Source organism: Arachis stenosperma, chromosome 3, assembly GCF_014773155.1.
Source record: "Arachis stenosperma cultivar V10309 chromosome 3, arast.V10309.gnm1.PFL2, whole genome shotgun sequence".
Classification (NCBI taxonomy): domain Eukaryota; kingdom Viridiplantae; phylum Streptophyta; class Magnoliopsida; order Fabales; family Fabaceae; genus Arachis; species Arachis stenosperma.
Genome location: NC_080379.1, coordinates 138,430,643 through 138,454,560, shown reverse-complemented (window position 1 = coordinate 138,454,560; position 23,918 = coordinate 138,430,643). Strand labels below are relative to the sequence as shown.

Below are 23,918 nucleotides of genomic sequence, written 5' to 3'. Positions count from 1 at the left end.
TATGCAAAACAAGAAAAGGCACAAAACAAGAAAAATTAAAGATCAAACAAGAAGACTTACCAAGAACAACTTGAAGATCACGAAGAAAGCAATGCATGAATTTTTCGAAAAAAAATGCAAAAATTTTTAAAACATGCAATTGACACCAAACTTAAAAATTGACTCAAGACTCAAACAAGAAACACAAAATATTTTGGTTTTTATGATTTTATTAATTTATTTTATTTTATTTTATTTTTTTTTCGAAAACATATAGAAAAAAGGAAGTAATGAATTCAAAGTCCTCAATCAAAATTCCAGGAATCATACCAGGTTAGTCTAAAGCTTGATGGCTAGCCAAGCTTCAGCATACCATTTTGAAACTCTAGAATTCATTCTTAAAAACTCTGAAGGATTTTTCGAAAATAGAAGGAGAAAATTTTTTTGAAAAAAACTTTTTTTAAATAAATGAAAAGAAAATTACCTAATCTGAGCAACAAGATGAACCGTCAGTTGTCCAAACTCGAACAATCCCCGGCAATGGCGCCAAAAACTTGGTGGACGAAATTGTGATTCATAATTAAATTGTTGTTCGAAATTGATTTCCCGGTAATGGCCCCAAAAACTTGGTGCTCAATACCATGGTCTAAACATAATTTTACAACTTCGCTCAACTAACTAGCAAGTGCACTGGGTCGTCCAAGTAATAAACCTTACGTGAGTAAGGGTCGATCCCACGGAGATTGTTGGTATGAAGCAAGCTATGGTCATCTTGTAAATCTCAGTCAGGCGGATAACAAATGGTTATGGAGTTTTTGAATAATAATAATAAATAAACTGAAAATAAAGATAAAAATACTTATGTAGATCATCGATGGGAATTTTAGATAGGCGTATGAAGATGCTGTGCTCCTTCTGAATCTCTGCTTTCCTACTACCTTCATCCAATCCTTCTTACTCCTTTCCATGGCAAGCTGTATGTAGGGCATCACCGTTGTCAATGGCTACATCCCATCCTCTCAGTGAAAAAGGTCCAAACGCTCTATCACGGCACGGCTAATCATCTGTCTGTTCTCGATCATGTTGGAATAGAATCCCTTGATTTTTTGCGTTTGTCATCACACCCAACAATCGCGAGTTTGAAGCTCGTCACAGTCATTCAATCCTGGAATCCTACTCAGAATACCACAGACAAGGTTTAGACTTTCCGGATTCTCATGAATGCCGCCATCAATTCTAGCTTATACCACGAAGACTCTAATCTCATGGAATGGAAGGCTCGGTTGTCAGGCGAGGGCAACCATGCGTCGTGCATCAGGTATCCAAGAGATACACACTCTAGCTTTGGCTTGTAGAACGGAAGTGGTTGTCAGGCACGCGTTTATAGGGATGGATGATGATGAGTGTCACGTATCATCACATCCATCAGGTTGAAGTACGAGTAGTATCTTAGAACAGAAATAAGATTGAATTTGAATAAAAGATAGTAGTAATTGCATTAAAACTCGAGGTACAGTAGAGCTTCACCCCCTTAATCTCTGGTGTGTAGAAACTCCACCATTGAAAATACATAAGTGATGAAGGTTCAAACATGGCCGAATGGCCAGCCCTCAAAACGTGATCATAGGATCAAAAATACAATCCCAGATCCAGGATGTATAATACAATAATAAAATGTCCTATTTATACTAGACTAGCTACTAGAGTTTACAGAGGTAAGTAATTGATGCAGAAATCTACTTCTGGGGTCCACTTGGTATGTTCTTGGGCTGAGCTCGAGCTTTACATGTGCAGAGGCTTCTTTTGGAGTTGAACGCCAAGTTGTAACGTGTTTTTGGCGTTCAACTCTGGTTCGTGACGTGATTCTGGCATTTGACTCCAGAATGCAGCATGGAACTGGCGTTCAGCGCCAGTTTATGTCATCTAATCACGAGTAAAGTATGGACTATTATATATTGATGGAAATCTTTGGATGTCTACTTTTCAAAGCCGTTGAGAGCGCGCCATTTGAAGTTCTGTAGCTCCAGAAAATCTATTTCAAGTGCAGGGAGATCAGAATCCAACAGCATTAGCAGTCCTTTGTTAGCCTTCTATCAGAGTTTTGCTCAGGTCCCTCAATTTCAGCCAGAAATTACCTGAAATCACAGAAAAACACACAAACTCATAGTAAAGTCCAGAAATATGAATTTATCATAAAAACTAATGAAAATATCCCTAAAAATAGCTAGATTATACTAAAAACTATCTAAAACTAATGCCAAAAAGCGTATAAATTATCCGCTCATCAATCTCTTTCATGAACTTTGCATAAGAGGGCATTTGCTCAAGTGCCTCTACAAACAGAATCTTTTTTTCAAGAATCCTAAGATAGTCTGCAAAGCGGGCAAATTATTTATCCTGTTCCGCTTGGCGGAGTTTCTGAGGATAAGGTATTTTGGCTTTGTATTCTTCAACTTTAGTTGCAGCAGGTTTATTTCCTACAGAGGTGGTTGGAAAAGCCTTTTTAGGAGGGTTACTATCAGCACTTGCAGGTGTCTGATCCCTTATTGGCATTTGAACGCCATGATTAGGGGTTGGATGGCGTTTAACGCCAATTTTCCACCCTTTTTTGGCGTTTGAACGCCAGAACTGGTCATGGATTGGGCGTTCAACGCCAGTTTTTCATCATTTTCTGGCGTTTGAACGCCAAAAATGGGCATCCACTGGGCGTTCAAATGCCAATAAGTAGTGGGGTCTAGATCCACCAGTTGAGTGGTCTAGAGATATCTGGGCTTTTTCTGTAAGTCCATAGTAGAAGATGTCTAACTGCACCCACTCTGAAAACATTTCAGAGGGGCATTTCCTTAGCATCTCTCTGTACCTCTCCCAGGCATAATAAAGAGATTCATGATCATCTTAGTTAAAGCCTTGAATGTCCAGCCTTAGCTGTGTTATCCTTTTCAGAAGGAAATATTGATTCTGGAATTTGTCTGATAACTGTTTCCATGTTCTTATGCTGGCTTTGGGTTGGTTATTTAACCACCTCTTAGCTTGGTCTTTTACAGCAAATGGAAAATAGCAATAATCTGTAGATATCCTAATTTACTTCCTTATCATATACTATGTCAGCAATTTATAAGAATTGTGCCAGAAACTCAGTAGGCTCTTCCTGTGGGAGACCGGAATACTGGCAGTTTTGCTGCACCATGATAATGAGTTGAGGATTTAGCTCAAAAGTGTTAGCTCTTATGGGGGTATACAGATACTACTCCCATATGAAGCAGTAGTGGGGTTAGCATATGACCTCAGAGTCCTTCTGGACTGTTCATTTCCACTTAGATCCATGATGGAGAAAGGGAGATGATGTGGATTGTAGAAAAAAAATATTCTTTTATTTATTTATTATTATATTTATTTATTTTAAAAACCGAAAATAAAATAAAAAAAATTAAAAAATGAGATTAAAGGAAATTGAAAACTAAAATAATTAATTAATTAAAAAGATTTTGAAAAATTTTGTAGAATATTTTCGAAAACTAGAGAGAGAGAAAGTAGTTAGGAAATTTTGGAAAAGATATGATTTTAAAAATTTTGACCAAGTCAACACAAGGGATTCAAAATTTTATGAGGAATTAAAGGAAAAGATATTTTTTATTTTTGAATTTAATATGGAGAGAGAAAAATAACAAAGTGACACCAAACTTGAACTTTTTTAGATTAAAACAATGGAAACAAACAAGAAAACTTTGAAAGTCAAGATGAACACCAAGAACACTTTGAAGATCAAGATGAACACCAAAAACACTTTGAAGATCAAGATGAACACCAAGAACAAATTTTGGAAAATTTTTAAGAAAAGAAAAACACCAAGGACACCAAACTTAAAAAATTTTTATACTTGGAACACTAACAATTCAAAAATGTATAAGATAATAAGCAACAAAAGACACCAAACTTAGAATTTTAGAAAACCAAACACAATTTTTTCAAAAATTAAAAGGAAAAACACAAAGAGGACACCAAACTTAAAACATGAAACTAAACTCAAATAAAAGACTCAAACTTAGTGACTCCAAACCAACAAAAATAAACTATTCCTAATCTAAGCAACAAGATGAATCATCAGTTGTCCAAACTCAAATAATCCCTCGCAACGGCGCCAAAAACTTGGTACACTAAATCGTGATACACAACTTCGTGTAGCTGACCAGCAAGTGCATTGGGTCGTCCAAGTAATACCTTACGTGAGTAAGGGTCGATCCCACGGAGATTGCCGGCTTGAAGCAAGCTATGGTTATCTTGTAACTTTTAGTCACGAGATTAATGATAAAAATGATTTTTGTTTATGAATAGTGAAAGACATGAAATAAAAAGTACTTGTGATTCAGTAATGAGGAATAGGTTGAGGTTTTGGAGATGCTTTGTCTTATGAATCTCTGCTTTCCTACTGTTGTCTTTTTCATGCACGCAAGGTTCCTTCCATGGCAAGCTGTATGTTGGTGGATCACCGTTGTGAATGGCTACCATCCGTCCTCTTAGTGAAAATGATCCAACTACAGATTGCATAGGGCTAATCATCTGTCGGTTCTCACTCGTGCTGGAATAGGATCTATTGATCCTTTTGCGCACTATCACTGCGCCCGGCATTTGTGAGTTTGAAGCTCGTCACAGTCATCCCATCCCAGATCCTACTCGGAATACCACAAACAAGGTTTAGACTTTCCAAATCTCAAGAATGCTGCCCATGTGATTCTAGCTTATACCACAAAGACTCTGGTTTCACGGATTTGAACACTCTGTTGTCAGGAGAAATAATCAAACTCGTGAACCAGGAACCCAAGAGATACATGTTCAATCTAAGGTAGAACGGAGGTGGTTGTCAGGCATGCGTTCATAAATTGAGAATGGTAATGAGTGTCACAGATCATCACATTCATCATGTTGAAGTGCAAATGAATATCTTAGAATCGAAACAAGCGTGATTGAATAGTAAACAGAAGTAATTGCATTAATCCATTGAGATACAGCAGAGCTCCTCACCCCTAACCTTGGGGTTTAGAGACTCATGCCATAGAAGATACAAATTCAGATGTAAAATGTCATCAGGTACAAAATGAATCTCTAAAAGTAGTTTTATACTAAACTAGTAACCTAGGTTTACAGAAAATGGGTAAACTAAGATAGATAGTGCAAAAATCCACTCCCAAGGCCCACTTGGTGTGTGTTTGGGCTGAGCATTGAAGCTTTCACGTGTAGAGGCTATTTGTGGTGTTAAACGCCAACTTTGGTGCAAGTTTGGGCGTTTAACTCCAGCTTTTATGCCAGTTCTGGCGTTTAACGCCAGAAAAGGGTAAAAAAGTGGGCGTTTAAACGCCAGTTTGTGCTATCAAATCTCAAGCAAAGTATGGACTATTATACATTGCTGGAAAGCCCAAGATGTCTAATTTCTAACGCATTTAAGAGCGTGCTAATTGGGCTTCTGCAACTCTAGAAAATCCATTTTTCGTGCAGGAGGGTCAGAATCCAACAGCATCTGCAGTCCTTTTTTAGCCTCTGAATTAGATTTTTGCTCAGGTCCTTCAATTTCAGCCAGAAAATATCTGAAATCATAGAAAAACACACAAACTCATAGTAAAGTCCAAAAATGTGATTTTTTCATGAAAACTAATAAACATATGCTAAAAAGTAGCTAAAGCATACTAGAAACTACAAGAAAATACCACCAAAAAGCGTATAAAATATTCGCTCATCACGTACTGTTGGAGGGTCTCTAGGTCGTCGGTCGGGGGTATCTGGCGGATATGATAATGCAACACACCAGCTTCAACGTGAAGGGCTCCTTCCACTGGTGGCCGCCTGACACCAAGCAGCTGCTCCACCATGGCCCACGTCTCCGTGCCGTACCACCTATCGAGTCATGAAGGCAGTCCCCAACTGGGTTCCCGTGCACCCGTAGGCCTAGGTGGTACGCCACGTCCTGCAGGGTGATAGTGACCTCACCCCACGGGAGATGAAACGTGTGCGTCTCCGGACGCCATCGCTCCACGAGTGCCGAAATCAGGTAATTGTCAAAAGTAAAGTCCTTGAGGGGCACCGTGTCGCCGAATCTGGCCTCAGCCAGATACGGGACGATGGCGTCTGGTGGAGAAAGGGTATGGCTGACTCGCCGATCAGTAGAAGGCGAGACCTCTATGGAATAAAAAAATTATTTTTACTTATATAGAGATAATAAAAAATTTCTGAAGTATACTTAAGAACATAGAACTACTTCTACTTAAGAACATACTTCCATGTTTCTAGTCTACACATAGCAAATCCTAATAAAGTCATAACAATCTTACACAAGCAAATACAGTTCTAAATTCATGCTATAAACCAATCCCTAAAGTATTTTACTCATTGCTTGTCACTATGGGACTACCCTAACAATGTCCACATACTTAGATTAACCAAACAGTGCGCAACTAACCTCGAAGTCAGCCGTCTCGGCGTAATACAACGACTCGTTCAGTCTATTGATGTCTCCGTCGTTCCCCACTGGAGTGCCATCATTGTATTAGTCTCAAATATGGTGGGAAAGGGTTGAAAGAGGGGAGAAAGAGCTTGCCTAAGTCAAATTGGGGCCCAGACACACGCTATAAAAGAGTTATATTTATAGGTGCTGTACGGCCTTATCTCGTTTATAGTGTAAACGAGATAAGGGTCTATCTCGTTTACACTGTAAATGAGATAAGACTCATGTATTTGAATCGCTAAATATTTTTAAAATTATTTATTTCAGTAATTATTAGATTTATTTATTTATTTAAATAAAAAATCCATATCTGTAAAGCATATGTTAACTAAACTCGTATATATCATAGCGATTTAAATTTACGATCTCTAGTTTATTATTGACATTTATTGCTACATCTTAATTAAATGAAAATATTTTATAACAAAAAAACATAATTATACTATACATCTAAATTTTTTTTACAATCAAGTCTAACTAAATTAGTCTAAATCCAATAAAAATTAGTCTCACTAATAAAATAGTATTACAACGTGCCAACTCTCCACTAACGTTTTGCATGGTGCGCTCTCTTATATGAAAAATGGTTTTTAAACTCATTATAACTTCAACACAAAAACTTAAAATGACTCCTCTCTCAAAAATCTCTTAAAATTTCTGCGAAAACTCAAAGAAACTATTGGCTAGGTTCAAATCTTCAATAAAAAACATTGTGACGCATTACTAAAGGTAATAAAAAAAAGTAAGTCATCCATTTCTGTTATGTTTTTCCTTTCTCTCTCGTATTCTCTATCGCGAAATACTAGATAATCATATTTCTATATATTTAGTAGATTTAGTTTGTGTTCTCACGATAAAGTAGAAATCATGAATGTGTTATATGTTTAAAAATGTTACATATAGGAGTTGAATCAAGAACCTTCAGCATGTGCAAAAAGATTTAGCCATTGAACCACTTATAAAGTTGTAATGTTAACACTATTTTTATAAAACTCATTTCTCATTTAATGAGATATAAATACAACTTTAACAACCTACTTGTTCTCAATCTATTCAGATTACAAACCTTATTTCACAGTCCTCAGCGGCTTAATCCCTCATGAACCTTAATCCTCTTCTGTTAAATTCAAATCTCTTTGTACTCTAACTGCGTCACCGGTGCTACACACGTTACCCACGTCTACCTCCACTCTCGTCGCCCGCGTGTTGTAGTCTCCCCTCATTCTCGTTGCCAGCTCTGCTGCAGCGTACCCACGTTGTGTAGCCGGCTCTACTGCACCCTACCTTGTGCTTCGTTCTTCTGTTCAGCGCCTGCTCCTTATGATGAAATTCTAAAAGTATGTTTATCTGCCTTCAAAACTGAAACTCAGTTATTATTTAATTTGATTTTAATTAGATATGTATGTGTGTGCGCGCGTACGTGTTTATGTGCTTTAACAAATTAATAATTAGATTTAATTAAAATAGTTCTCTAAGAATATTAATTAAGACAATGAACAAGCCTTTATCATTGCTGTGGAGATGTATAACAAGAAAAGAAGCCTTTATCATTGCTGTGGAGATGTATAACAAGAAAAGAGGGGAAGAAGCTAAAGTGATGAAAAGAAAGAGTAAGAGAGGACAGAGCGCAAATAATTGTGGGAGATAAGTTAAAAAAGAGAAGTAATTTAAAAAAAATGGAAACATTGATAAAAAAAATTGACCTGCTACTACTTAGTTTTAGGGTAATACTTGGCATACACCTTGTTAAATTTTGTCTCTAACGAATACTTAAACGCTGATTGTTTATCTGTTAATTATTTAATAATATTTGTTTAATTAATTTTGACTCATTTCTACAACAATAATTCTTAATTTCTTATATCTTTTAAAAAGAGTGAAGTTAAAATATTGTTACGAGAAAATAGAATTTTCGACTAGCTATAACAAGATGATTATTTTCTTTTTTTTTTCTTTATTTTATATATATGTGTGTGTAATTTAATTTTTATTTGTGTTCTTGTTTGTATGATTTTAAATGACCTTGTAATTGGAAATTTTATTTGGACTAGTTGAAAATTGGAATAGATGTTGAGTTCTTTTTAAGTTTATATGAAGATGTATGAAGTGAATCAGTGATGGCGCATAGAAATGTTCAATAAACAGAAATAAATGAACAAATTAGTGTTAAATTCTGTTAACTTTATATGCAGATTTTAATTTGATTTTAATTTTAGTTTAAGTTCATGACTTTATGCTGTTTAAATACATATGTAGATTTTAATTTGATTTTAATTTGAGTTCATGACTTTATGCTGTTTCTGTTATTTGAATATGTTAGGGATAAGTACTGAAATCTTCCCTAAGGTCTGGGATGAAAATCAAAATCGTCCCCGACCTTTTTTTGTTATTAAAATCATCCCCAACGTTACAAAACGTTATAAAATCATCCTTTTTTGTCTCAATTTTATTTTTTGACCAAATTACCCTTAACTATTAATAAAAAAATAAAAAATAAAAAGAAAAACAAAAAAAACTCCTCCCTCCACCCTTACCCCCACACGTTGTTTGAAGCTTCTTCCACCTCCTTGCAGCCATGTCTATAGCAAGGAACCAGGACTGCAAAACTATCATCGTCATCATCATCAACATCACTACTCTGAAAATCAGAACCAAGTGGCTCTAACCACCCAATGGACCAATCAGAATCATAATCATAATCAGAGTCAGAACCATCAGATGGAACCAACACAATATCCTCGTACTCATCCCTATCAAAGTGATGAATTCACAGTGGTGCTATATATTAGGAAAAAAATGGTTCCTTTTCAGTTGTAGCAGTTACTACTATATATTAGGAAATGATCAATATAAAAAGAACAAAAATAGGGGCATGAATGAATCTAACCCAGCTAAGAACAAACTCATTTCATATGAATAAACCAATAACTTGGGAGAACAGCTTCTATAAAAAATTTTGAAAGGTCCTTCGTTTTCTCCCTCAAATATCAAAACTAATTCAGCAACTTAATCAATTATACTTAATCTAGAATCACTAGTCCAATTAACAAAACCGAGACACAATGGGGAAAAAACAAATATAGCAGTTCAACAATTCTAGCAACAACAACAATTCTTTTTCTTTTTTTCACCAGCAACAACAATAAATCCAGCAAATTGAATCTTCTTTTCCAGTGGAAAAAGTTCAAGCAGAAGCAGAAGGAGAAGCAGAGGCAGTCAATCACAGAAGAAGAACAACAACACAGAAACCAGATTGATAATCAGAAGCATGCAGAAGCAGCAGAACCCAAAGAAATCATAAGAAACCAGAAACCAGAAACCGGTGAGGAGTAGCGACACCAGCGGCCGAGCGAGGAGGAGGAGCAAAAACGGCGGGGATCCAGCGGAGACGACGAGGAACAGCGGTGGCGGCGGCGATGACCCTTCCATTTCCCCCTCTTCTTCCCGAAACCCCCCTCCCCCCTCTTCTCCCTTCGCGTTCTCTTCCCCCTTTCCTCGAGGAGCAGAGCGGCGGCGGCAGCGAAGAGCGGCGGCGGTAATGAAGACCGGTGGCCGCGGCAAGGAGAGAAGAAGAAGAAGAAGAAGAAGAAGAAGAAGAAGAAGAAGAAGAAGGTGGTGGTGATGCGGTATAGCAGGGCGGCAAGGCGGCGAGCGGCGGTGCGGCGGTGTGGCGGTCCCCTTCCCTCCCCCCTCCCCCCCCGTCCTCTTTTTCTCGCCCCCTTTCTTTCTCTCCCCACCCCTTCTCTGATCTATCCCTTTCTTTCCTTTCTTTTATTTATTTTATATTTATTTTATTTTATAATTATATTTATTTTATTTTATAATTTTTTAATGAGGGTAGTTTGGTAATAAAAATATAAAATTGGTAAAAAGGATGATTTTAAAGCGTTTTTGAACGTTGAGGATGATTTTAATAACGAAAAAAGGTCGGGGGCGATTTTGATTTCGATCCAAGACGTTAGGGATGATTTCAGTACTTATCCCAATATGTTACATTTGTATATATTTGTAGGAAATTCACTTTGAAATGTCAAGTACCAACATTGATGTAGTGACATAAGATGTGATTGCAGAAAAACAACAAGAACCTCAGTGGAAGCAATTGCTAATTTTGTTCCAGATGAGTTCATTTCGATTGAAAATAACAACAAATCGAGCTTGAAGAGTATTTATTGGCAATACTTTAGTCAATTTCAAGAGGAAAAAGAGTGATGACAAAATGCAACTATTACAAATCTGTTCTTGGAGCCAATCCAAGAAATGTGACTACAAATTTGAAGAATCATGTGCTCCACTATTGTAAAAGGATCAAATTAGCAAACTCTAGGCAATCAACAATTGCTAAACATACAAGGAGTGATGCGGATGCTTTTGTATTTGATCCATCTTATACAAGAAGGTGTATTGCCAAGGCCATTTGTATACATGAGTACCCTTTATCTTTTGTGAAACATGTTGGAATAAAAGAAGTATATGCATCAATACAACCAATTTTTAAGGTGCCTAGCCGAAACACAATCAAGAAAGAAATTTTTGAAATATATGAGTTGGAGAAGCTTAACATGACTAAGCTAATGGATGAAAATGATAGTCGAGTAGCAGTTAAAACCGACATGTGGACTTTCAACCAAGAAAAAGGATACTTAATTGTCAAGGCACACTACATTGATAGTTCATAGATTTTGCAAATGCGCGTATTAAGGTAATTTATTAAATTATACTTCTAGTAATTGATATGACTTTTCATATCTTTTTACTTGAAATTAATTTTTTTAGATAATAATTGAAATTTTTTTGAATAATTTTTAGTTTTACTTATGTTCTTACTCCTTATACAAGTGAAGTTCTCTCTAATACATTAATGAAAGTTTTGTTAGAGTGGAACATAGATAGAAATTTGTCAACTATTATATTAGATAATTGCTCTACTAATGATTCTATGGTTAATGAGTTGTTGGAACATTTAGATTCAAAATATTTGTTGTTGGGGGTTCCATATTACATATGCGTTGTTGTGCTCATATCTTGAACCTAATTGTGAAAGATGGTTTAAATTTGATTAAAAAAAGTGTGAAAAAAAATTCATGGTAGTGTGGTGAATTGGACTTCAACCTCTAAAAGACATGAAACATTTGTGAGTTGGTGTAGTAAGTCAAATATTCAATTTACAAAAAAATTAGCTCTTGATTATCCAACTAGATAGAACTCCACTTATGTGATGTTAGAGACTGCATGGTTGTATGAAAATTTGTTTCCTCAATTAAGACAAAAGGATCCTAATTACAAAAGTTTGCCAAGGAATGAGGAGTGGGACATTGCTAAAGAAATTTGTGGTAAATTAAAATTGTTTTATAATGTGATACAATTATTTTCGGGTAATCAAGTTCCAATAGCCAATATTTATTTTAACAAAATATCTGATATAAATGTTGCCTTGAAAAAATAATTTTGGAATTTGAAAACTGGGCACTAATCTTAAAGGTTTAGTCCAAAGTGGGCCAAATGGACCAAGAACGCTAACGGGTTGGATGGGGCCCAAACCAGGCCCAAGACCCAACATATATAAGCTCATTTGATAAGCTTTGAGGTCATTTTGATCTAACTTGAGAGAGGGGGCCGCGGTTTTGAGATGAGAGGAGAAGAGGGGAGTAGTTACTTTTCACCTCTACCTTCCGGGAGCCATAACTTTTGATCCGGAGCTCCGATTGACGAGCCGTTTGCAGCCACGCGAAGCTCTTGACGAGCTCTTCCTTTCTATCTAAGTTTTTCTGGTAAAAAATTGCTGTTCACTCTCCAGTTTCGTGCCCTAGCAGTTCTGCATTTTTAAGTTTAGTTCTTGAGCAAGTTTTGTGGTTTTACTTGTTTAGCTGATCTCTAGTAGCGGGTAAATATTGGATTTTACCTTTAATCATGTTAGGTAAGGTAAGGTTTCACTAAACCCTTGTGTTTAGTTGTTTTGTATATCTTAGGTTTTGATGTTGGTATGTATATGTGATATTAGATTGAGTTTTGGTGTTTGTTGGAGTTGATTGAGGCTTTGGAGCAAGCTTGGTGGCTTTGTTTTGATGTTGAGAACGTTTTGGGAATTGACCAATGTACGGTTTCAATTTCTTTTATGTAATATGTAATATTCATGGACACTTAGGCTAGTGGCCCATAGGATAGGATTGGATTGCATGTATGGTTGTTTGAATTAATATGGTGGTGTATGCATGTTGATGGGGATTGAAGAAATTATATATGTTGAAGTGAGATTGATGTTAATTGATGATTGAAAATGAATATTGTGGTTAATGAGAATTGTTGGGAATTATTAGTGTTAATGAAATATTATGATGTGAGTTGATGTTATTGAGAGTGTATGTTGATAAATGATAATGAATGCTAAAATTGACGTTATTTGATAAATATTATTGAAGGATGGGAGTTTTATGAAGATTTGTAGTGATTGTTGATGTTGATGATGGTTGGTGATGATTATGAGTATTTATGATGGTTTTGGACGTTGATGATTATTTTGATTATTGGTTATTATGGTTCATATTGAAATTAAGTGAGTAAGGAAGTTTGATTATTTGAATAGATTGGATGATGATAATGGAATAAAAGAATTGGTACTTGTATCATTGATCAATGTTGAGAATTTGGATGGTGGTATTAAGGGAATGGCATGAGATATAAGATTAGACTTTTGAATGGTTGAATGGTTTAGAAGGTTGTGTGATTGAGCAAATGGTTGAGGTAGTATTTGTATGAATTTGGGCTATTTTGGGTATGGTTGAAATGTGATTAAATTGGTATTGGATTAAGTTTTGTTTAAAATTGAGGTTATGCGGTTTTTGGGTAAAAGTTGGTTTTTGGTGAACTTTGTCTGATCATAACTTTTGCCTTGATTTTCAAAATATAATGAAACTTGTTTAGAAATAAAGATCTTTGAAAACCCTTTAAATTGATATAAAATTTGAGGAAAATGGATTTTTGTAGAGGGAGTTATGATCATTCAAAGTTAGTGTTAAAATTCTGAAATTCTGCAAAGTTGCAGAATTTTAGGATTTTCTGATATGTGCGCACGCACAACCTTGTGAAAATGTTTTCCTGTACAGATGCACAGACCTGTACATACGCACAGGCAGGGGAAAAGGGCTCTGGCAGCAGCGCTAGCATAAGTTGTGCGTGCACACATCAATAAAAAATTGCGACCTGTGTGGACGCACAGCCCTGTGCGCACGCACAAGTCGGGAAGGGTCATTTGTTGGGGGCGCTCGCACAGCATGTGCGAGTGAACAGGCTTGTAAATTTTTAGTACCAGTGCGTACGCACACCCCTATGCATACTCACACTTTTAAAATCTTTCTGGGCGTGCGCACGCCCTGTTTCATTATTTTAAACTTTGTTTTCAACTATTTCACCTTCCCGACAAGGTTGTAAGCTTCTATAACACCACTTTAAGACTCTTGGGCTTATCTTTGAGCATTGAAACATGGGAGAAGATCTTAGGAGAGTTTAATTGGATTATTAATTGAAATCTTAGCGAACGGAAACTTAGGTTTCTGGTGTATTGAGGATGAGTTTGGTTGAGCGAGAAGGAAGAGTAGTGAACTTGATGATTACGGACGACGAATTGAGAAAGTGATGAATTGAGGGATTCAGAATGGAGAATCATGAATTGATGATGGTTGTGACGAGTTGAGGACTCGAAGAGAAATGATGATCTTAATGGATGTTGAGAGTGTGTCAAGCACTATATCCTTGGGTTAAGTATGATTGTGTGCAGGGTATTATGCCGCTGGGATTGAATTATGATTGATAATCTTTTCTGCTGCAAGAGTATGCCAGACACTATATCCGTGGATGAATAGGGTGTGCCCTGTACCATATCCGTGGGTTAGTAGAGTGTGCCCAGCACTATATCCGTGGGTGCGGCAGAAAAGCTACATCCGAAAGGATGTGTCAGGTTGGCCTTTATAGACCGACAAGTGATATCACAAGCCAAATAGGATAGACATTCATCATACGCATCTTTTATATGCTTGCTTGCTTTGCTTACTTGAGTTTGCCTAATTGTATAACATGAATAATTACTTCCTGTACTATTTGCTATATATGAATATTATCTGTGTTTTATTTGCTTGCATTAATTGTGTTTGACTGGTGCTTAGGAGGTTAGGTAGGCGGTGGCGATGGGATCGCACGGAGGTTAGGTTTGCAAAGGCTGTGGGATATAGCGGTGTGATTAGTATTAGTTAGAACTCCCCTAAGTTAGATAACCCTGTTTATGGTTTAAGTTCTTTATTTGTTTATATCGTTAAGCTTGAATATCAGTATATGATGTTAAGTTCTAGGATTGCCTTCGGTGTCCCGGGGCCTTACATCATACATCATTGGGCACTGTTACCATATTGAGAACCTTCGGTTCTCATTCCATACTTTGTTGTTGTTTTTCAGATGCTGGTCGTAATCTACTTCGATGAGATTGCGGATATGGTGACAGAGCGAAGCATGGTTTGTTCCTTGTTTATTTTTGTTTTGCTTTCGTCATAGTATTCTCTCACCTTTTGTATATTTATCTTTATGGCCTTAGAGGCTTACTTGAGAGATAGGTGTATAAGCTGTTTTGATTCTAAAACTCTGTATCTCTCTATTTGTAACTAGTCGGCTTAAACTCCGCAAGCTGCGGCTAGTTTCCTATGTTTATATTACTATATCTATACAGTTGTTCTATTCTCTTGCACCTATATCTTGTATCTTGTGCGTTAGTTTCGTGTGAACGTTTCGCACTTCTGAAATTCTGTTTTTGAGCTCACTTCTTCATCAGGGTTCTAGATTATATTATTTATTTCTATATATAAATATGTATAAGCCTTAGAATTATCGTAACCTCTGATTAACCTTTGCCTTACGGTTAGAGGTAAAGCTTAGGAAAATTGAGGTGTTACATGGGATAATTTGTGTTGCTTGAATGTTTGAATTAAATTTTTAATTTGTATACTGTTTAGATTACATAATAATGATGTTTCTTTTTGTCAACCTGTAGGTAGGGTCAGATGCCCGTGGGTTGAGTGCGAGTAGGGTTAGGATTGGGTATTTCTCAACCCGTGGATAAGGTTAGGGTTGGATTCAAACCTTATCCTACCCTACCCTACCATATCCTTCCCTACCTATTACTACCCATAGTTGATATTATTGACTTGTATTTGGTATAATTAATTCATGTAAGATAGTTGTATTCCTTTTGGTGTTATCTAACTCATATTGGTCATTTTTCAAGATTTAAAATTAATTAGAATGTGTTTTTTTATGATTGAATCTTGTTTGTGTAATTGATTGTACTGAGCTTGTGTGTCATCATCATGAATTAATTTCGGGATATTTTAAGTTAGAATGAGGTGCATTTGATATCATTGACTTGTATTTGGTGTATTAGTTCATGCAAGATAGTTATAGTCCTTTTGTTGTTATCTAACTCACATTGATTACTTGTTCTAAATTTAAAAAATGATTTGGATGTGTGTTTTTGGATAATTGAATCGTGTTTGTGTGGTTAATTTGTACTGAGTTTGTGATGTGATAGGAAGATTGCACGCCCCTTTAATATTTCATTGATACACTCTACTAAGTTTGTGGTGATATAACTCCAGTGATCCATTTTCAAACACCAAAGCATATTGTTGTTGTGGGATTCGATTAAGCTATTGAATGTAAGCTTCACCATGATCATGTAATCTTGCATACTGCACATTAAATTTATGCACAATCTTAGAATAGCCTATAAAAAAACAAAAATAATATATATCACCACACAATGCTAATGTTGTTATTTCACTATAACTTACGTATCGATCTTGAGTAACAGCTTCTGCAAATACAATGCCTTGAACATTCTTCAGAAATCGAATAATATGTGCCTAACGCAAAACATGGATAGTTCTCGGAGGATCCCATGATCCATTGCTACATGCTATTGCTGAGTTAATAGATTCGTGCCGATCAGAGATAAGCTTAACACTATTCTGAGTCACCGCATGTGTGCGCAAATGGATAAGAAAGAAGTGTCATGTATTAGAAGTCTCACCGTCAACAATAGCAAATGCAAGAGGCACAATATTGCCATTGTCATCCTGAGAAACTGCAACTAATAGAGCTCCTTTATTTTTCATACATATGTGTGCCATCTACCTGTACGATTGGTTTGTAGCTCCTAAATGCTCTAATGCAAAGGTAAAAATTTCAAAACACTTGTGTGAGTATCCTAATATCCTGGATAATCTCATCCCCTTGGTATGCTGGTGCAATTTCAATCTCGACTGCTATCGATGGCTCTTTTTGTACCATTGCTTCAAACCATGAAGGCAAAACTTCATAAGAAGCTTCGTAACCATAAAAAATTTTTGCAATTACCTTTTAGAGAAGGTTGTGTATACGCACACTTGACTGTGTACTTATCCATTGTTTTCTTCATGTGTTCTCCCTTCTTACATGATTTCTTCCACTTCTACCAAACTATTCATGCCTAATTGACCTGAAATCACTCACAAAATATATCATGGCATCAAATGGAATAAAAGTGGAATTAAAATGATCAATCTAAGCACAAAAATGCATATTTTCATATTTAGGTTCAAAATAGAGAGAAATCACAAAAGTATGCTATTTTGGTGATTAAGTGTGAGTTTATGTGAGGAAATCCGTCCAATTCAAGCAAAAAATTATCATCAAATATGAACTCATCACCAACTCCAAGGAAGTGGTGCCCAGTGCCCTATCCCCAAGCCCATGTCCAAATTGGGTGCCTGATACGGAAAAATTTTAATTCCGCATAACTACTAGCAAGTATACCGGGTTGTATCAAGAAATAAAACTCAAGAGTGAGGTCGATCCCACTAGGATTAAAGGATTAAGCAATCAATAGTTAATTGATTATTCTAGTTAGACAGTTCAATTTGGAGTGATGAGCAACAAGAGATGTAAATGACTTGAAATTAAAGGGAAGTAATAAAGTACAAGAAAAGTAAATGACATAAATGTAAAGTGAAAGAAAGTAAAGTGCTGGAAAATTAAATAGCAAGAAAGTAAACTACGGGAAAGTAAATTGCAAGAAAGTAAAGTGCAGGAAAGTAAATGACGGAAAGGTAAAATACTAGAAAGTCAAGAGATATTGCATTCTCACGATCAACAATTCTCATCTCCTCTTCAATCATGCAATCATTGATCTCTTAGAAAATCATAAATAATCAAATTCCAATCTCTTGGTGATTTGATTTCTCTTAACTTTATCAATTTCCAATCTCTTGATCTAATTTTCCATGAGAAAAGATGAAATTCAATTTCTTATTCAAAGGCCACACAACTTCAAGAGTCAAGTATTGAGAAGGTTATATGTCATGTACCAATCCCAAACTCAATTTCATAACCATTGTAAGAAAGAACTTCAAGCACAATTCTATGTTCCCTCTCTCAAGGCTCTCATAGAATCCAAGTTGGATTCAATTTCTTTCTCAAGATAATTTAAACCTTATGATGAAGAACAAAGATTCTTTCTAAAGAAACAATAAAAGAAGAATTGAAGATGAAGAATGAAAATAAATCAACCCATTAAATTGCAATAAAGCTCTCTTTCCCAATGGAAAGAGTTAATAGCTCATAACTAAATATTTACAAAGTAAGAAAATGGAAGAGAAGAGAAGTGTGGAGAGAGGGTCCGAAGACCCCTCCAAGTAGTGTTTCCAACCAAGAGTCCCCCCCTTTCCTATGATGAACTAAAGCCTATTTATAAGCTAGCCTAAATTACAAATTGAAATGAAATTGAAAAAAAATTACAATCAAATAAAAATTAACTATTCTAGATAATTCTTGTGGCCTTGATTGGTTGAGATTATGGGCTTTGCTTGCTTGAGATTTGAGTGGACCTTGATGCAATTTAATTGAATCAAAACCAAGCTCCAGGGGTCATTTGCATGTATGGGCGCTCTTGGGGGCAAACGCTGGTTTGGCGAGCATTGGTGACAAGCTCCAGGGGTGCTTTGCGCTTGCATGGGTGCTGGTGTGCGAGCGTGGAAGCAAGCGCCTTTCAATTTGAATGCTGATTTCCCTTGTCACGCGTATACATTGCCGACGCGTACATGTGACCCTTGTGGTTGGCGCTCTTGAACGAGCGTGAGGGGCGAGCGCTGACACGAGTGTAGGCTACTCCAGGAGAGCGTTGCGCTGTCTTGCGAGCGTGGATGATGAGCGCTAGGCATTTTTCCTTGTCACGCGTACGTGTTGCCTAGCGTACGCGTGACCTTAGTCAAGGGTGCTCACGAGCGAGCGTGAAAGGGAATACTGGCATGAGCGCTAGGCTGGATGCTCAATGTGCACGAGCATGGAAACGAGCGGTTATCACGAGCGCCATTGTTGCCATCCTCACGCGTACGCTTCCCCCATGCGTACGTGTCTCCCACGCGTACGCGTGGCCTTCGTTGCTGGCGCTCATAACTGAGCGTGGAGGTGAGCGTAGATACAAGCGTTAGGCCTTCCATGGCAGCGCCAACTTTAGTTCGAGTGCCTAAGACCAGTGCCTCTTCCATGGTGAAGTTGCTCCTTTCATTTTTCATGCTTGTTTTGTGCTTTTTACTTCTCTTTCCACCATTTTCTACAAAATAAATCAAATCCAAGAGGTGAAAGTAATCTATGACTTAAGCACAAAAACACTCAATAATTAAGCATGATTAATTAAGTTTTGATATGAAAAAGCATAAAAAAACACAACATGATGCGCACGCATCACAACACCAAACTTAAACTTTGCTTGTCCTCAAGAAAATAAAGAATCATGTAATAAATTTTGACAATCCAAAGTGAGAAGAATAGCAAATTAATGTTCATGGTTGGCTAGTTTACTATACATGCAACAATCACAAAAGAAATTCAGATGATTGATGTTTCTATCTAGCTCACTTTATGAAATCTTTTCTTTATATTCCTTCCTTGAAACAAGCTTTTCATCTTTTTCTTAGCTTAGCTTCTTCGGTACTTTGCACCATTAGTTAAACACTTTGACTCTAAATGCTTTGTTTTCAAGTATTACCACTTAAAACATAAGCACCACAAGCATTTAATTAGAGGACTCTTTTAGCTCATTTGTTTCTTTTCTTTACTCTCTAATCATTGATGCTCAGAGCCTTGAGCTTTGAGGGAGTGCTTTGCACTTGAGCCTAGTCTTGATTCTAAGTGTTTTATTTTCAAGCTTTTTGCTTGATACATAAACACCACAAGTACTTGACAAATAAAATGTCCTTGTTACTCAGAGCCTTCAGCTTTCTCATTCATTCCCCATTTTTTTCTTTCTTGATCATTAATTGATTTGCTTCTTCAAGGTTTTCAAGATTTCAAAAATTTCAAAAAATATCCTAGATGAAAACTTCAATTAAACAAATTCGAATACAATTGAGCAAGGAAAAATTAATCATAATAGCCTCCCAATACTTATAAGTTCATGCTAACTTATTCTTTAATTACCTTGTTTATTTATGATCATGATACTTAGTTACTTTGACTCACAAATTTCATGATGGTATTTATGATGTCTGGTGCACGAAATTGTGATCATCAATGGCGCCATCAACATGGTACGCTCAATTGCAATCTCAACTCTTTATCACAACTTCGCACAACTAACCAGCAAGTGCACTAGGTCGTCCAAGTAATAAACCTTACGTGAGTAAGGGTCGATCCCACGGAGATTGTTGGTATGAAGCAAGCTATGGTCATCTCGTAAATCTCAGTCAGGCGGATTCAAATGGTTATGGAGGATTAATGACTAAAAGATGAATAAAACATAAAATAAAGATAGAGATACTTATGTAGTTCATTGGTGAGAATTTTAGATAAGCATATGGAGATGCTTTGTCCTTTCCGTCTTTCTGCTTTCCTACTGTCTTCATCCAATCCTTCTTACTCCTTTCCATGGCAAGCTGTATGTTGGGCATCACCGTTGTCAATGGCTACAGTCCCGTCCTCTCAGTGAAAATGTTCAACGCGCTCTGTCACAGCACGACTATTTAGCTGTCGGTTCTCGATCATGTCGGAATAGAATCCAGTGATTCTTTTGCATCTGTCACGAACGCCCCACAATCGCGAGTTTGAAGCTCATCACAGTCATTCAATCCTTGAATCCTACTCAGAATACCACAGACAAGGTTTAGACCTTCCGGATTCTCTTGAATGCCGCCATCAATTCTAGCTTATACCACGAAGATTCTGATTAAGGAATCCAAGAGATAAACATTCAAGCCTTGTTTGCTTGTAGAACGGAAGTGGTTGTCAGGCACGCGTTCATAAGTGAGAATGATGATGAGCATCACATAATCATCACATTCATCATGTTCTTGTGTACGAATGAATATCTTAGAACAAGAATAAGCTGAATTGAATAGAAGAACAATAGTAATTGCATTAATACTCAAGGCACAGCAGAGCTCCACACCTTAATCTATGGTGTGTAGAAAATCCACCATTGAAAATACATAAGTGATAATAGTGATCATTGGCTTCGGCCCCAGAGAGGGAACCAGAAGAACCAAGATGAAAATACAATAGCAAAAGGTCCTATTTTATAGAGAACTAGTAGCTTAGGGTTTACAGAAATGAGTAAATGACATAAAAATCCACTTCCGGGACCATTTGGTGTCTGCTTGGGCTGAGCATTGAAGCTTTCATGTGTAGAGACTTTTCTTGGAGTTAAACGCCAGCTTTTGTGTCAGTTTGGGCATTTAACTCCCATTCTTGTGCCAGTTTCGGCGTTAAACGCCAAAATTCTTGAGCTGACTTAGAATGCCTATTTGTGCCATCAAATCTTGGACAAAGTATAAACTATTATACATTTCTGAAAAGCCCAAGATGTCTACTTTCCAACGCAATTGAGAGCGTGCCAATTGAGCTTTTGTAGCTATAGAAAATCCACTTCGAGTGCAGGGAGGTCAAAATCCAACAGCATTTGCAGTCCTTTTCAGCCTCTAAATCAGATTTTTGGTCAGGTCCCTCAATTTTAGCCAGAAAATACCTGAAATCACAGAAAAACACACAAACTCATAGTAAAGTCCAGAAAAGTGAATTTTAACTAAAAACTAATAAAAATATAATAAAAACTAACTAAAACATATTAAAAACATACTAAAAACAATGCCAAAAAGCGTATAAATTATCCGCTCATCACAACACCAAACTTAAATTGTTGCTTGTCCCCAAGCAACTGAAAATCAAATAAGATAAAAAGAAGAGAATATGCAATGAATTCCAAAAACATCTATGAAGATCAGTATTAATTAGATGAGCGGGGCTTTTAGCTTTTTGCCTTTGAACAGTTTTGGCATCTCACTCTATCCTTTGAAATTCAGAATGATTGGCTTCTATAGGAACTCAGAATCCAGATAGTGTTATTGATTCTCCTAGTTAAGTATGATGATTCTTGAACACAGCTACTTTATGAGTCTTGGCCGTGGCCCAAAGCACTCTGTCTTCCAGTATTACCACCGGATACATACATGCCACAGACACATAACTGGGTGAACCTTTTCAGATTGTGACTCAGCTTTGCTAAAGTCCCCAATTAGAGGTGTCCAGGGTTCTTAAGCACACTCTTTTTGCCTTGGATCACGACTTTATTATTATTATTATTATTATTATTATTATTATTATTATTATTATTATTATTTTATGCTTCAAGAATCATTTTTATGATTTTCAGATCCTCAGTAACATGTCTCCTTTTTTTCATCATTCTTTCAACAGCCAACATTCATGAACAACAAATTCAAAAGACATATGCACTGTTCAAGTATACATTCAGAAGTCACAGTATTGCCACCACATCAAAATAATTAATCTGTTATAAAATTCAAAATTCATGCAATTCTTCTCTTTTTTAATTAAGAACATTTTTAATTTAAGAAAGATGATGAATTCATAGGACATTCATAACTTTAAGGCATAGACACTAAGACACTAACGATCATGAGACACAAACATAAATAAACAGAAGCATAAAAAATTTGAAAAAAGAAAAATAAAGAACAAGGAGATTAAAGAACGGGTCCACCTTAGTGATGGCGGCTTGTTCTTCCTCTTGAAGATCTTATGGAGTGCTTGATCTCCTCAATGTCTCTTCCTTGCCTTTGTTGCTCCTCTCTCATGATTCTTTGATCTTCTCTAATTTCATGGAGGAGGATGGAATGTTCTTGGTGCTCTACCCTTAGTTGTCCCATGTTGGAACTCAATTCTCCTAGGGAGGTGTTGATTTGCTCCCAATAGTTTTGTGGAGGAAAGTGCATCTCTTGAGGCATCTCAGGGATTTCATGATAAGTGGGATCTCTTGTTTGCTCCATCCTTTTCTTAGTGACGGGCTTGTCCTCATCAATGAGGATGTCTCTCTCTATGTTAATTCCAACTGAATAATAGAGGTGACAAATGAGATGAGGAAAGGCTAACCTTGCCAAGGTAGAGGACTTGTCCGCCACCTTATAAAGTTCTTGGGCTATAACCTCATGAACTTCTACTTTCTCTCCAGTCATGATGCTATGAATCATGATAGCCCGGTCTATAGTAACTTCGGACCGGTTGCTAGTGGGAATGATTGAGCGTTGGATAAACTCCAACCATCCCCTAGCCACGGGCTTGAGGTCATGCCTTCTCAGTTAAACCAGCTTCCCTCTTGAATCTCTCTTCCATTGAGCGCCCTCTTCACAAATGTCTATGAGGACTTGGTCCAACCTTTGATCAAAGTTGACCCTTCTAGTGTAAGCGTGTTCATTTCCTTGCATCATGGGCAAGTTGAATGCCAACCTTACATTTTCTGGACTAAAATCTAAGCATTTCCCCTGAACCATTGTAAGCTAATTCTTTGGGTCCGGGTTTACACTTTGATCATGGTTCTTGGTGATCCATGCATTGGCATAGAACTCTTGAACCATTAAGATTCCGACTTATTGAATGGGGTTGGTAAAAACTTCCCAACCTCTTCTTTGAATCTCATGTCGGATCTCCGGATATTCAATCTTTTTGAGTTTGAAAGGGACCTCGGGGATCACCTTCTTCATGGCCACAATTTCATAGAAGTGGTCTTGATGCACTCTTGAGATGAATCTCTCCATCTCCCATGACTCAGAGGTGGAAGCTTTTGCCTTCCATTTCCTCTTTCTAGAGGTTTCTCTGGCCTTAGGTGCCATAAATGGTTATGGAAAAATAAAAACAATGCTTTTACCACACCAAACTTAGAAGGTTTGCTCGTCCTCAAGCAAAAGAAGAAAGAAGAGAGTAGAAGAAGAAGAAAATAGAGGAGATGGAGGTGGCTTTGTTTTTCGGCCAAGGGGGAGAAGTAGTGTGTAGGTTGTGTGAAAATGAAGGAGTGAAGATGGGTTTATATAGGAGTGGAGAGGGGGTGTATGGTTCGGCCATTATGGGTGGGTTGGGA

At 36.9% G+C, this 23,918-nt stretch overlaps 1 protein-coding gene across 1 annotated transcript; it reads left to right on the top strand.

Moving 5' to 3' along the window:
- The first annotated feature begins 10,683 nt into the window (after positions 1-10,683).
- Positions 10,684-11,151, top strand: LOC130966751 (zinc finger BED domain-containing protein DAYSLEEPER-like). Its single transcript, XM_057891577.1, has one exon. It carries the CDS (start codon positions 10,684-10,686, stop codon positions 11,149-11,151), a length of 468 nt encoding a protein of 155 aa, XP_057747560.1.
- The last annotated feature ends 12,767 nt before the right edge of the window (positions 11,152-23,918 follow it).

What these genes read in the sequence shown, in the direction of transcription:
- LOC130966751 (XM_057891577.1), top strand. Translation starts at nt 10,684, where the DNA reads ATGACAAAATGCAACTATTACAAATCTGTTCTTGGAGCCAATCCAAGA.